This window comes from Amaranthus tricolor, chromosome 4 (genome assembly GCF_026212465.1).
Source record: "Amaranthus tricolor cultivar Red isolate AtriRed21 chromosome 4, ASM2621246v1, whole genome shotgun sequence".
Classification (NCBI taxonomy): Eukaryota; Viridiplantae; Streptophyta; class Magnoliopsida; order Caryophyllales; family Amaranthaceae; genus Amaranthus; species Amaranthus tricolor.
This window is the reverse complement of record NC_080050.1, coordinates 19442373-19455939: the sequence shown is the minus strand read 5'-3', so window position 1 is coordinate 19455939 and position 13567 is coordinate 19442373. Positions and strand designations below refer to the sequence as shown.

At 31.4% G+C, this 13567-nt stretch overlaps 1 protein-coding gene across 1 annotated transcript; it reads left to right on the top strand.

Annotated features, from left to right (window-relative positions):
- The first annotated feature begins 1048 nt into the window (after positions 1–1048).
- On the top strand, positions 1049–11952 carry LOC130810820 (uncharacterized). Its single transcript, XM_057676944.1, has 4 exons — positions 1049–1366; positions 1616–2686; positions 2852–3292; positions 11938–11952. Exons 1-4 carry the CDS (start codon positions 1049–1051, stop codon positions 11950–11952), a joined length of 1845 nt encoding a protein of 614 aa, XP_057532927.1.
- Positions 11953–13567: the final 1615 nt, after the last annotated feature.

Here is a 13567-nt window from a genome sequence, read left to right as displayed (position 1 = left end):
AAATGTGTTAGAGAACAATTTCACTTTGTTCGAGTAAGCCTCAACTTTAGTGATGTTGGAAGTGATTTGATACCTAGTAGCTTACTTTTTATATTATTATTTTATATGATTTTTTATTATTTAATTAATTTATTTATTTTTGTTATTTATTTATTTTTTTTATTTTACACTCTATATTATTATTTTATATTATTTTTTTTACTTTCTATTTTTTTTATTTTCATATTATTAATTTTTTTTGGCAAATAAAAGATTTTTTTCATTCCATATAAAACTACTATACAACTAGGGGCGGACCCAGCTAGGGGCAGGGGGGACAGTGGACCCCCCAATATGAAAAAATTAAATGCGGTTTTGTTTTTTTTTTTTTTAAAAAAAAAAAATGAAAAGAAGCGTGCTGTAGGCGGAAGAAAGAGGAAAACCCAAAAACAAACCCTAAACTTCGGCCTTCCTGCCTTCCTCTTCTTCAATCCTCTTCAATTCCATACTTCGACAATTCGACTGGTCCTCGCACTCCGACGCGCCGACGCCGGCTGTTCTCCTTGCTGACGACGCCGGCTCCTTCCTCTTCGCTTCGAGCTCAGCCTTCGCTTCGACTGTTCACTGTCCGACTTCGACACTTCGTCTAACTCTGTTCGTCAATGGTGAGCTTCGTCTCATCGTGACCTTCGTGACCTTTAATTCCATTACTTATTTAATTGTTAATTTGTTGATTACTTGCTCTTTTCAATTGATGGTTGATTACTGGTAATTCTTGTTTTTTTCTAGGGTTTAGCATTGGTTTGTAAAATTTGTGGGTTTTCATTTTTCATTATTGTTTTAGTTGATTTTCTCCTATGTTGAATTGTTGATGAAGCATTACAATCATTAGCGTAAATTGAATCCCTCATTTGTATAAATTTACCCACCTTAAATAAGAACAATCCATCTCAAATTCCTCCTTTTTGATGTGGGTTTATAAACTGATTTTTGCATTGGAAAATTTGACGTTGATGACGTTGTCTTATTGAATTTGATAATTGAGTCATATTTTTAATTTAATTAGGAAATGTCAAGTAATTCAAGTTCACCTTGTTCGAAAAAGTCAAAAGCAAAGGGAAGACAACCCGATCTTCGTGAATTATTGTTTAAAAGAATGATATCCCAACAAACATCTAACGAAGGCAATGAATCTTCCCCCTTAAGTTCCCCTCTAAGTCCTCCTTTAAGTTCCCCTCCAAGTGAAGATGTTAATATGGAAGTAGGTGGTTCAAGTAGTTGTGATGAACCATTGGATGATGAATGGGTGTATGATGTTGAACTTCTTCCTCATGACCCGGGATTGAGGAAAAACATAATGGATTATCCCCCTAATGAAAGAAATCCGGTTAGGAGAGCATATATTCTTAAAAAAACCTTGCCAACCAAAAACACATGATTTCCCTCAAACAAATATCTCTGGTAGGTTACGCCGTTTTAGTTTGAATTGGTTCAAAAAATGGGATTGGCTTGAATATAATGTTGAAATGGATGCCGCATTTTGTTTTGTTTGTTATTTGTTCAAGAGGGATGTTGAAATTAACAAGGGGGGTGATGCATTTGTTGTTGGAGGGTTTAGAGCGTGGAATAACCTAAGAGGCTTGAGAAGCATGTTGGAGGAATTAAAAGTGCTCATAATATTGCTTATGAGAAATATGTGAATCTAAGAGATGCAAAGAAGACATCAATTGAATTTGTATTTGATAATGCGAGTGAGGTTCAAATGAATGAATATCATATTCGTTTGAATGCATCCTTAACTTGTTTGAGATTTCTTTTAGGCCAAGGTTTGGCATTCCCGGGACATGATGAAAGTGAGGAGTCATATAGTAGAGGTAACTTTCTTGAGCTTTTGAAGTGGTTGGGGGGGAAGGTTGAGGAAATAAGAAAATATACTTTCCAAAATGCACCCAAAAATTGTCAATTAACATCTCCCAAAATTCAAAAAGACATTATCACTTGTTGTGCAAAAGAGACTACTAAGCGCATAATAGAAGAGGTTGGTGATGGTTACTTTTCTATTTTGGCCGATGAATCAAGTGATGTGTCTCAAAAAGAACAACTAGCTCTTATTTTGCGGTTTGTTAATAGAGAAAATGGATCGGTAGTGGAACGCTTTTTAGGCATTCTACATGTGGGTGATACTACCGCTTTGTCTCTTAAAAATGCCATTATGTCCTTGCTTATGGAACATTCATTAAGTCCTTCCATGATAAGAGGTCAAGGGTATGATGGGGCAAGTAACATGAGGGGTGAAATCAATGGCCTCAAGACTTTGATTATGAATGATACTCCAAGAGCCTATTACATTCATTGTTTTGCTCATCAACTTCAACTAACTCTAGTTGCGGTTGCTATAAAGAATGTTAATTGTACTTGGATTTTTGACGTACTTGCAAACTTGTTAAATGTGGTGGGAGCTTCTTGTAAGAGAAGAGACCTTATTCGAAAAAACCAAGCTCAAGTAGTGGCTCAAGCTTTGGAAGTGGGGGAAATTGAAAGTGGATCGGGTTTGAATCAAGAACGTCGTTTGAGTAGGCCGGGAGATACACGTTGGGGATCTCATTACAAGTGTCTAATAAGTATCATCAACTTGTTTCCTTCAATTGTTAAAGTGCTTGAGGAGATTGGAGAAAATGGCTCTCCGGATGATAAGCTCAAAGCTCAAGTTGTTTTAGGATCTTTGGAGTCCTTTGATTTTATTTTTATGGCTTATTTCATGTTAACTATTTTTGGCTACACTAATGATTTATGTGTTGCTTTACAAAGAAAGGAACAAGATATTGTGAATGCCATTAGCCTTGTTAAAAGTACAACGAATGTGTTGCAAAAGATGAGGGATCAAGGATGGGATAGTCTCTTAGACAAAGTCATTTTATTTTTTACTAAACACGAGATTGATGTTCCATCTATGGATGCTCAATATGTACCTCAAGGAAGATCAAGACGTTTTGCTAAACAAGCAACAAATCTACATCATTTTCGGGTTGCAATCTTTTTGGAAGTAATTGATTTGCATCTTCAAGAGATTGATAACCATTTTAATGAGAAGAACATGGAGTTACTTACATGCATGGCTTCCCTGAGTCCTAGAGGTAACTTTTCATCTTTTGATAAAGAGAGGATACTTAAACTTGCTTCTTTATATCCCGAAGAGTTTTCATGCTATGATTTAACGGCTCTTGATCTTCAACTTAATGTCTTCTTGGATTCTATGCAAAATGATGAAAGATTTCATGATTTGCAAAATATCAATTCTCTTTCCATGATGCTTGTTAAAACAAGGAGACATGAGACTTTTCCTCTTATACATTTGCTAATCAAGTTGATGTTGATTCTTCCTGTTGCTACGGCAAGTGTAGAAAGAGTGTTTTCCGCAATGACGTTTGTCAAAAATAAGTTGAGAAATAGCATGGGTGATCAACTAGTGAATGATTGTTTGGTTACTTACATTGAGAAGGAAGTGTTTCTACAAGTTTCTGATAAAAAGATTATTGATCGCTTTAAAATTATGAAAACTCGAAGGATGAATTTGTAATTTTCATTTGAACGCTTGTATTTTATTTTTTATATTTTGGATTGTAAAACTTTTAACATCGGATTTGATATTGTAAATTGTAAATATTGTTTCTATTATGTTTTCTATTTTTCTTTAAAAAAAAAATTATTCGGACGACGATCAGATTATCTGAACGACGTGACGTTCGGATTTTGACCCTCCAATTTGAAATTCCTGGGTCCGCCACAATACAACCAAATTTGGATTCAACCCTACTTAATTATATCAATTGGATGTAAATGTGCTTCCTTAAATGGTTACTTATCAAAGGAAGTATACGTTAAACAACCAACTGGTTTTGAAAATTCGAATTTGCCTAATCATGTGTTTAAACTAAATAAAGCATTATTTATATGGCTTGAAACAAACTCCAACGGTTTGGTATGACAGATTTAGCTCACATTTACTTGAGAATAACTTTCAACGACGTAAAAGTGATAAAATGCTTTTTGTTAAGACTAAAGGAAAAGATATTCTTATTGTTCAAGTATATGTTGATGATATATTGTTTGGAGCTACTAATGATTCTTTATGCAAGGAATTTTCTGAGATCATGCGCAAAGAATTCAAAATGAGCATGATGGGAGACTTAACGTTTTTTTCTTGGATTACAAATAAAGCAAAAGAAAGATGGCATATTTATTTGCCAAAAGTAAATATGTTAGAGATCTTTTAAAGAATTACAATATGGATCAATGCAAAAGTGCCAATACGCCTATGAGTGCAACACTAAGTCTAGATCAAGATATAAATGGTAAGAGTGTTGATCAAAAGTCTTATAGAGGTGTGATTGGTTTCTTATTGTATTTAACAGCTAGTCGTGCGAATATATTGTTCAGTATTTGTTTATGTGCTCGTTTTCAAGCTAACTCAAAAGAATCCCTTTTAACGACAGTTAAAAGAATATTTACATATTTACATGGGACTAAAGACTTCGGTCTATAGTACCCTAGTTGTGAAAATTTTGCTATGATTAGCTTTTTGGGGTCATCATTGATTTCATGGTATTCTAAAAAGCAAAATTCAATGACTTTATCTAAGGCAGAAGCGGAATATATAGCAACAGGTTCATGCTATACTCAAATTTTATGGATTGCACAACAACTTCGAGATCTTGGAGTTGATCTCAAAGGTATTCCAATCAAGTGTGATAATACAAGTGCAATTTGTATTACTGAAATCCGGTACAACATTCACATACAAAACACATTGAGGTACATCACCACTTCATATGTGATCATGTTGAAAAAGGTAATATTACTTTATCTTTTATTTCTATAGAAAATCAATTAGTTGATACATTTACAAAACCTTTAAGTTCTAATCGATTTGCATATATTCGTATGGAACTTGGAATATTAAATGATGTTGCATGAACTTAGGGGGAGTAAGGGTAAAATCAATACTAAGTATGTATTTAAGGGGAGTATTGCAATTCATTATTCTAGTAGTTTGCATGCTTAGCTTACATGTAGAATTTGTGATTGCATGAGAAATATATGTGTCCTTGTTTGTTTAACGTACATATATTTAAGGGCTTATATTATAAAATATAAAAATTTGGGATTTAAAATTAAATACCGTTAATTAATAAAGGATATTTTATTTTCTTAAACTAAATTTGTGTGCTTGAAAATGAATGTTGGTCATCATCCACATTTTAATTCATAATTCATGAACTTAGTCCTAATTCAACTAGATCTTTATTAGACTCATGATTACTATGCATAATCACTCCATCAAGTCACTCTTTATCTCTAATCGGTCAAGATTTCAATGGCAATCATAATTGTTTCTCTAAGTTGTCAAATAACAACTTTTGTGTGTCAAATCCATTGTACTTGTTTTTGTTTTTAACCCATTTGAACCGTCCTTTTCTATACACGCTTTCATTTTTTCATTTGCTTTATCTTCTTCAAGAAATCTTCCTTTCCTTTTCAAGCTTTCAAGATTTCATCAATGACTCCCAAACAAAAGTTTACTCGTTCTTCCATCAAATCTAAAAAAGGTGAATCCTCAAAATCTCCAAGGCTTGAAACCCCAAAACTGATATTTCCTTCACCTCTCACTTCTTTAGAGGTTCCAAAAATTTGGTTTGAAAATCATAATGCTTTTGGGAGATGGATTGATATTTTTAAACATCGTTCATTATCTTTTATTGACATTCTTGACTACAATTTCTTCTTGCTCAAAGATTTTGATGTTGTTTCCTCCTTCATACTGATTTTGATGTTGTTTATATTTATATTCATGCTATATGCTATTTTATGTTTATATTCATGTTAATCATGTTCATATTCATGTTCATGCTTGATTATTATTCATATGCTTATTGATGATCATGATACATTATTAATGCGGAGATTATGAGGGTTTGTTCTTACTACCTCGTTCTTACAGTAAAACCACTCTTCAAAATGCCATTTATGACCTGCACAATCAGCAATCAATAGTGATAAGCGAACTTATGCATTCGTTAATGCTAGGCTTTAATCAAACAATATTTAAACACCCTAAGCGCTACACATATCATAGCTGGAGTAGGGGATTGAACTACATGGACAAGGGAAGATAGACTTTAAACTTAATGTAGGAAGGTTAAATGAAAAATTGGTTGTTTAAACTAAATTAATGACAATAATAAATAAGCAAGAATGAAAATGATATAAATCAACGAAAGATAAATTTGGATAGATCAGGTCAACCCTAAAAAGGTCGATTTGGACAACAAATATGCTAGGTCAAGAAGATCAAAAAAATACCAATTATGGCACTCAAGATAACGAGAGGAAGTTGGTGTCCCCACAAGTCACACAAAAGACCTTAAATTGCCCTAGGTCTGCCAAGTAGTGGCAGGACAAGATTCGTATCAAATATCGACAACAAGCATCATTAACCTCAAACCCTAATCGTATACAAAGATGAACAAGACTAATGCTAGGGTTTCACTAATCAAAACCATGGGAAACTACTCAATTATATTATATCAACTAGGAAAGAAGCAATAATCAAAGGAATGAAATAAAGCATGAAGAACTTGAATGTATACAACAAGAAAGTAATAAGCATGGCAATAAGAAAAGCAATATCTATTCTAACAAAGCATAAAATGAACAAGAACAATAATGAAAGCCAATGAAATCAAAGAAAGCAATAAATAAAAGCAATAAATCACTTGAAAGTAATAGAGAAATGAAAATTACAGAAATGAAAATGCTTGAATGAAAGAAAGCTTGAATCCAATACAAAGCTTGAAATAATTACTTAAACTAAAGAGCTTGAATGTAGAAGAAAGGAATAAAGAAATCTTAAATGGAAAGCATTAAAGGAAAGCTTAAATCTAATATTGGGCATGACAATAAAAGAAAGCAATAAAAGTTTAATGTTTTATGGTGAGGCACAATAGACTCTCACATTAGGCATATGTTTTACACAAAAATTTAGGGCTTGAATAGACTAAAACAAAGAGGTCACCAAAAATTTTGATGAATGGCTAAACATGAAATGAATTCCGCGCAACACACAACTCATTCAACCTAATGAGGGGGTAGATTCGGTCGAATCTCGAAACAAACCAATACCTGAAGCTGATAGTTGAGCCTATTCGACTGAATAATATGTGCAAAATTCGACCAAATTGGTAATCATAAAATCAATATATAAGTGTGAGACTTGACACAAAAACGGAGTTGTAAACGTGCTTGAAAATGAGCACATCAGTTAGGAGGGCTTGAAATCATTTCACGTGGACTTTCTCTGAAGCCCAAGTTAGTATTTGTATAAGATGATTTGCCTAATAAGTCATTTTCCCAAGTGCACAGTGGCTTTCAACTTAGTGGATATTATTAAGCTTTTTTATAACCTGAGGCTTAAATGATTATATTAAATGAATAACAACTAGTCTTTCTTAATTAATGTTCATCAGTGTTCAAATTATTCTTTTCTAGTTCTCGTTAAAGGGTTAGAGTAATAAATTTTCCTAATAAGTACTTTTTGGTTGAGGTTTTATAGCGCATTATTGGGCTGTCATAGAATGTCCCAAATTCCCTCCATGATGTCATTTGTAATCCTAAAAACATCGCCTTGTAGAGTTGGCTACAACTATTAATATGACAATACTTCATTGGTCTCTCAGCAATGCATTTAATGTCCTAATCAAATTGCCTCTCTTAGGAAATGAAATAACCTCCTTGCATTACCACTTGAGTGAACTATGCAATGTAGATGTCCTCATTGGACAACTTTCAATTAATGCACCGTCCTTTTATGTTTCTTTATTCTTCCCTCTTTGTTAAGTAATTTTGACCACTTTGAATCAGGCACCAAAACCTTAACCCTGAATTATCAAACAATATGTCCTTCTTGAATTCTTAATCAATATTTTGTCCCCGAATTCATGTCCCTGATCTTGACACATACAATTTATATTTAGTTATGGAATTTAATCCAAAGACAATTTCCGTAACAAGCTTATAGAACATCTAAACATCACCCGCTTCCTCGTTCAATACAATTGAATGTGTCATCAATTCAAAAACAAGTTGCCATATGTGTTGAATTAGTGCCTCACTAAGGGGGGAAATTCATTATAATCAAAGAGATTGTGCACCTTAATAGTACTTTTTTTGTACCCATGAATTATCATTATCAATATATGGGGATAGTGGCACAAAGATTAAAATAATTTATAAAGATTAAATCGTGTAGACATACATGAATACAAAAAGTCAGAGAAAACAAAAATATTTATATATAAGAATAACTGAAACGGGTTAAAATATCATTCAAAATAAAAAAATTGACAAAACTCTTAAAAGGCACATGTAGATGTAGTATAATCTTAGACCTACACAAATACTTATGGTTACCCCAACAAAGAACAAAAAAACATGAATACTAAGTTGAACAATTTGATGGATTTGATGATGCCCTTATAGTACGTAGCTAATGAATAGCTACGTTGAAGCTAGGCATACTAATAATTGCAATGGGATTGATTGGATTAGCACACAGTTCCCACCCATGTGGAGCATTTAGTTACGTACTAGTAATTGTATTGGGGACCAATTAACTCGAGGGAAAGATATGACAAATTTTGCTGAAACTTCAGGACTAAGACTCTGCTTACTTCTTCAACACTTCGCTGGCTCTATAACTAACAACCTTCAAATGGAAGCTTTTCTTTAAGTACTTTTTCTTGCTGCCTTTTACACCTGTGTCACTCTTAAGTAACATGTCCTTGGCTCCTACCTTATATCCCAATCATTTTGCATTTTATTATATTTTTTTAAATGAACCTAATTGAAATGTCATACAACATCTATAACATAATAACACTAACTAAATACATAACAAGTTTAATCAAACAAAATTCTATATAGAAATAGTCTTCTCTCTATCACATAAAAATTTTATACAAAAACATCAAATAATAACGAAGGTAGTATTATATTTGTTTTAGTTGGTTTAAATTTGATACAAATCTAAAACTAGTTTGCGAGTTTTTAGAGATGATTGTGTTAAATTTGAAAAGATGGGAAATATCAATGCATTTATTTAAGTATTAATATTTCTAATATAACATGATTAAAAAAATAAAAATAATTAATATAAATAATCTTCACATTTAAATGAATTAAATAAAATTTCACTGATTCTCTATGTTTTAAGTTATAATCTAATACTCATAAAATAAAAAAATCTTACGGGACACAGGAGAAAACAAAGGAGTACTCAGTTTTGGAATTTATTTTAACCGATAATTTGTACTATTATTATTGTTTGATAAAGATGGTCGAACATGAAAACTCTATTACGATAACTTTTATGGAAACTCGTAAAATGTATGGAAATACAATTGCATATTATTGTTATAAAATTATGATATATCAATAGAATAAAATAATAGAAATAAATTGTTTGTAACAGCATAATGTTTGATTGATTGAATATGTAATTGTTGATTACATATATTCTACCCAAATTTAGCTATTATTCTAAGATTAACGATTTTGTAAAAAAACTTTAGTACCGAAATTGATATGCTTTTTAGGTTATTGTCTAGTTAATCTAATAATTCACTCATTTCAAATAAAATTTAAACACATGACAAAGCTTTTAAAAAATGTTAGTTGTCATTTTCCAACAAAATAAATAATACTTCCTCTGTTTTCATATGTTCTTCACAAGTAGAATTACGAATTTTAGTATTAAACTTTGACTAAGATTTCTCATCGATTTATAAGAAAAATTATATCCATATGAGATCTTGTTACATTCACCTCAATATTTATACTTTCTCAATATTAAATTTTTTTTAATTTTAAAAACTTACAATTAAAATTATTTGATTTTAAAGTTTACATTGGAATTTGGGAAAAAAAAATGAATGAAAAGAACATTTGAAAACAGAGAGAGTACATATGTAGAATGTTTAAAATCTTTAAATTAGATAAGTTAAAATAGAAGTAAGAAAAGAAATGTTAAGGAGAAAAATAGAACATTTTAGATGTAGATAAACTATTTAATTGAATGATAAATTTGATTGGAGAAAATTAAGGACTACGAGCATTAAAAAAATATTAAAAGAAAGTTAGTCAAAAAAATATGGGGACCACAATTAAGAAAAAATTAGTTATATAAAATTATTGGGAAACATGTGGAGACTATAAAGAATATTAAAATGTTAAATTGAAGTTAGTGAAGGATATGTGGGGTACATAAGCATTATAAAAATATTAAAGTAAGTACGAATAAGGTTATTTTTGTCCAAAATTTGTGACATAAATGGAAAAATTCTCTGTGGGAACAACAAATAAAACACCTCAAAATGGCAAATGGAAACTTTTTTAAGGAACGAAGGGTGTCTTATAAAAGATATTCATTGCGATATATTATAGTTTATATTGTACAACCAAATTATTTTTAAAATAGTTGTGACCAAATGATGCATCTCCATGTAATGCTTTCAAAAATATTTTTAATTAGTTATATATATTTGATGCAATAAAATATCTTTTAAAACTTACAATTAATACTTAAGCAATAACTAATTAATAAAATCTTTTTAAATGGCTTACTATCACATTTTAACCAATAAAAATATTTCATTTTTTTTAAAGGTTCATTTTGTAAATCTAGATAAGTCGTCATTTGAAATATTTATATATATATATATATATATATATATATATATATATATATATATATATATATATATATATATATATATATATATATATATATATATTTTGATATTTTAGTATGATATATGTAGCTAAAACTCAATTATTGTATACAACTAATATATATTGACTTGTTGATTGGATAAGGACGTTTGAGTTGTATTTGTTTCGAATAATTTGGCAAATTAGTCAGGCTTGTAAGATTAATTAAATTTATTTAGACTATTTCCGCCAAACAGACTTTTAATTAATCTATCATGATCAACTATAAGTTATCATTTAATTGCAAATAGACAAACCATGGAAACACTGAATTTAAATATTGTGGGATAGATAGTAGTACATTGTAAACTAATAATATCAAGGGGTTGTTTGGTTTGAAGAAATTTACTATTGGTAACGATAACAAGTAAGCAATGCCATTTCTATTTGTTCGTTTAGCATTTAAGATAAGCATATCCATTACTTGGGGGATTAAGATTCCATTAGTTTATTACCGGAGTAACTGCAGTAGTAACATATCACCTATTTTATATCCTTTTCTTTCCTTCTCTTCTTTCTCTAAATTTTTCATCAGCATAACAACTTATATTAAATCTTTTTACTAAATTATTAATGTAAATAGAAATTTTTTTAAGAATTAAGCCTGATTATAAATTGTAATATTTTTGTTAAATCAATTTTCAAAGAAATTTACTGTGTTGATGCATTAACTGTGTTTCTTCCCATACCATTACCCCACTTTATACCAAACAAGTATTAGCAATAATACTTACCGTTATCTTTATCTCTTTTTATACATTTTATTTTTATTTCTTTTCCATTATTCATACCAAACACCCCCTAATTTTATTCTCAATAGTTGGAGTTATGCTAAGCTCACTAATGAATTTTTTTTTCAAACAACTTTCTTTGTCGTATTAGTCCTTGTTTCCATATACTAAGCTTCTTTTATAGAATTTGTGATAATGTTTTACTTAGAACTTTTTTAGCTTGTTAATCCTACATTAAGACTAGAAGTCATCTTTATCACTTTGAAAACATCCATCAATGCAACCCAAACAATCAACTCATCTTGTTCACCAAAAGTCAAATAAATAATCATTTGTAATGTACTTGAAGATATTCTTTGTTGCCCTCGAGTGCACATTTTATGTTTTTTGGTTTCTATTGTAGGTACCCAATTTGTGAGCAACATCTAAACGAGTAACAATTAGACAATACATCACAAAATTAATTGTAGATGCATATGGAAATGATCTTATGTGTTTAGCTTTAACGATGCTTGAAATTGAGTCTGAAGAAAAGAGAAACAGCAGAAATTAAGCTAAGATTAGGGTTTTGAGATGAAATATGATTGTTACTATTTTTAATGAGCCTTTTACAATGACTTTTATACAAAACGAGCTAAATAAATAAGGAAAGGAGATAAGCTAAATATACACAATGCCTAAAAAATAATATTTTGAATATTCTGAGATATTTGGTAATATATGTCAATCTTCTACTTTCCTACACTCCCCCTCAGTTAGGTCGTATATTTCACCGAGACCTAACATGCAAATCGCATTTTCAAAGGCTTCGGAGGTAACTGTTTTAGTCAGAATATCAATCAGTTGATCTTTGGAACGAACGAAAGGAAGACAAACAATTCCTTTATTTATCGAGTTTTTCCTTTATGAAATGACGATCAATTTCGACGTGCTTCGTTCTATCATGTTGCACTGGGTTTCCTGATATACTGATAGCTGCTTTATTACCACAGTAAAGATTGCATGCTCCCTTCTGAGGAAAGTTTAATTCCCTTAGCAATTTCCTAATCCAGAGAATCTTAGTGATACCCTTGGTAATTCCTCGAAATTATGCCTCTGCACTTGAGAGCGCAACTACCTTTTGTTTCTTACTTTTCCATGTAACTAGAAGTACACAGATGTGGACTTTCTGTCATTTCTATCTCCTGTCTAGTCTGCGTCTATGTAAGCTAGAAGTTCAAGATTATCATTCTTTCCAAATGGAAGACCTCTGCTACTTGTACCCTTCAGATACCTTAGAATCCTTGCACTGCTGTCATGTGTTGTATTTGAGGTTTGTGCATGAATCTGCTGATAACTCTGACGGCATAAGCAATATCAGGTCTAGTATGTGAGAGATATATGGGTTTCCCGTCCATCCTGCGATATCTTTCTTTGTCTGCGGGCTTTGTTCCTTCGATCATCTGAAGCCCATGCTTAGTCGCAATAGGAGTATGTACTGGTTTACAATCAAGCATTTCGGTTTCGGCCAACTGATCCAAAATATACTTTCTTTGGCTGATAAAGATACCCCTCTTTGATCTCAGTACATCAATGCCAAGAAAGTATTTCAGGTTGCCCATGTCCTTCATATCAAATTCTGCAGACAATATTTCTTTAAGTCAAAGATTTCTTCTTTATCATTCAAGAGAGGATACAACATGGGTACGGGTTTTGAGAGTATCTAAGGGGGTTTTGAAGTTCAGAGGTTTCGTTGGGAGACGGTTTGTGAGGTAGGTGGTTGTAGCAAGAGCTTCAGGCCAAAATGAGCTGGAACATGAATAGCAAAGAACTGTTTCATGTCAAGGTTAACATATTCCCTCCCATTATCAGAACGAAGAATTTGATAAATTAGTTTGAAATTGAGTCACAATCATATTATAAAACTTGACAAACACATCAAAAACATGAGACTTATGTTTCGGAAAGTAAATCCAACCCATACTTGTACAATCATCCACAAATAAAACAAAAGAAGAAAAACCCTGTTTATTAAACTCATGAGCAGGGCACCA

Bases quoted from the DNA above. Each gene is read 5' to 3' on its own strand.
- LOC130810820 (XM_057676944.1), top strand. From the start codon at position 1,049: ATGTCAAGTAATTCAAGTTCACCTTGTTCGAAAAAGTCAAAAGCAAAG. The intron at 1,367-1,615 runs GTTAGGAGAGCA...GAATAACCTAAG, and splicing joins CCCCTAATGAAAGAAATCCG to AGGCTTGAGAAGCATGTTGG. The intron at 2,687-2,851 runs GTTGTTTTAGGA...GTGTTGCAAAAG, and splicing joins ATGATAAGCTCAAAGCTCAA to ATGAGGGATCAAGGATGGGA.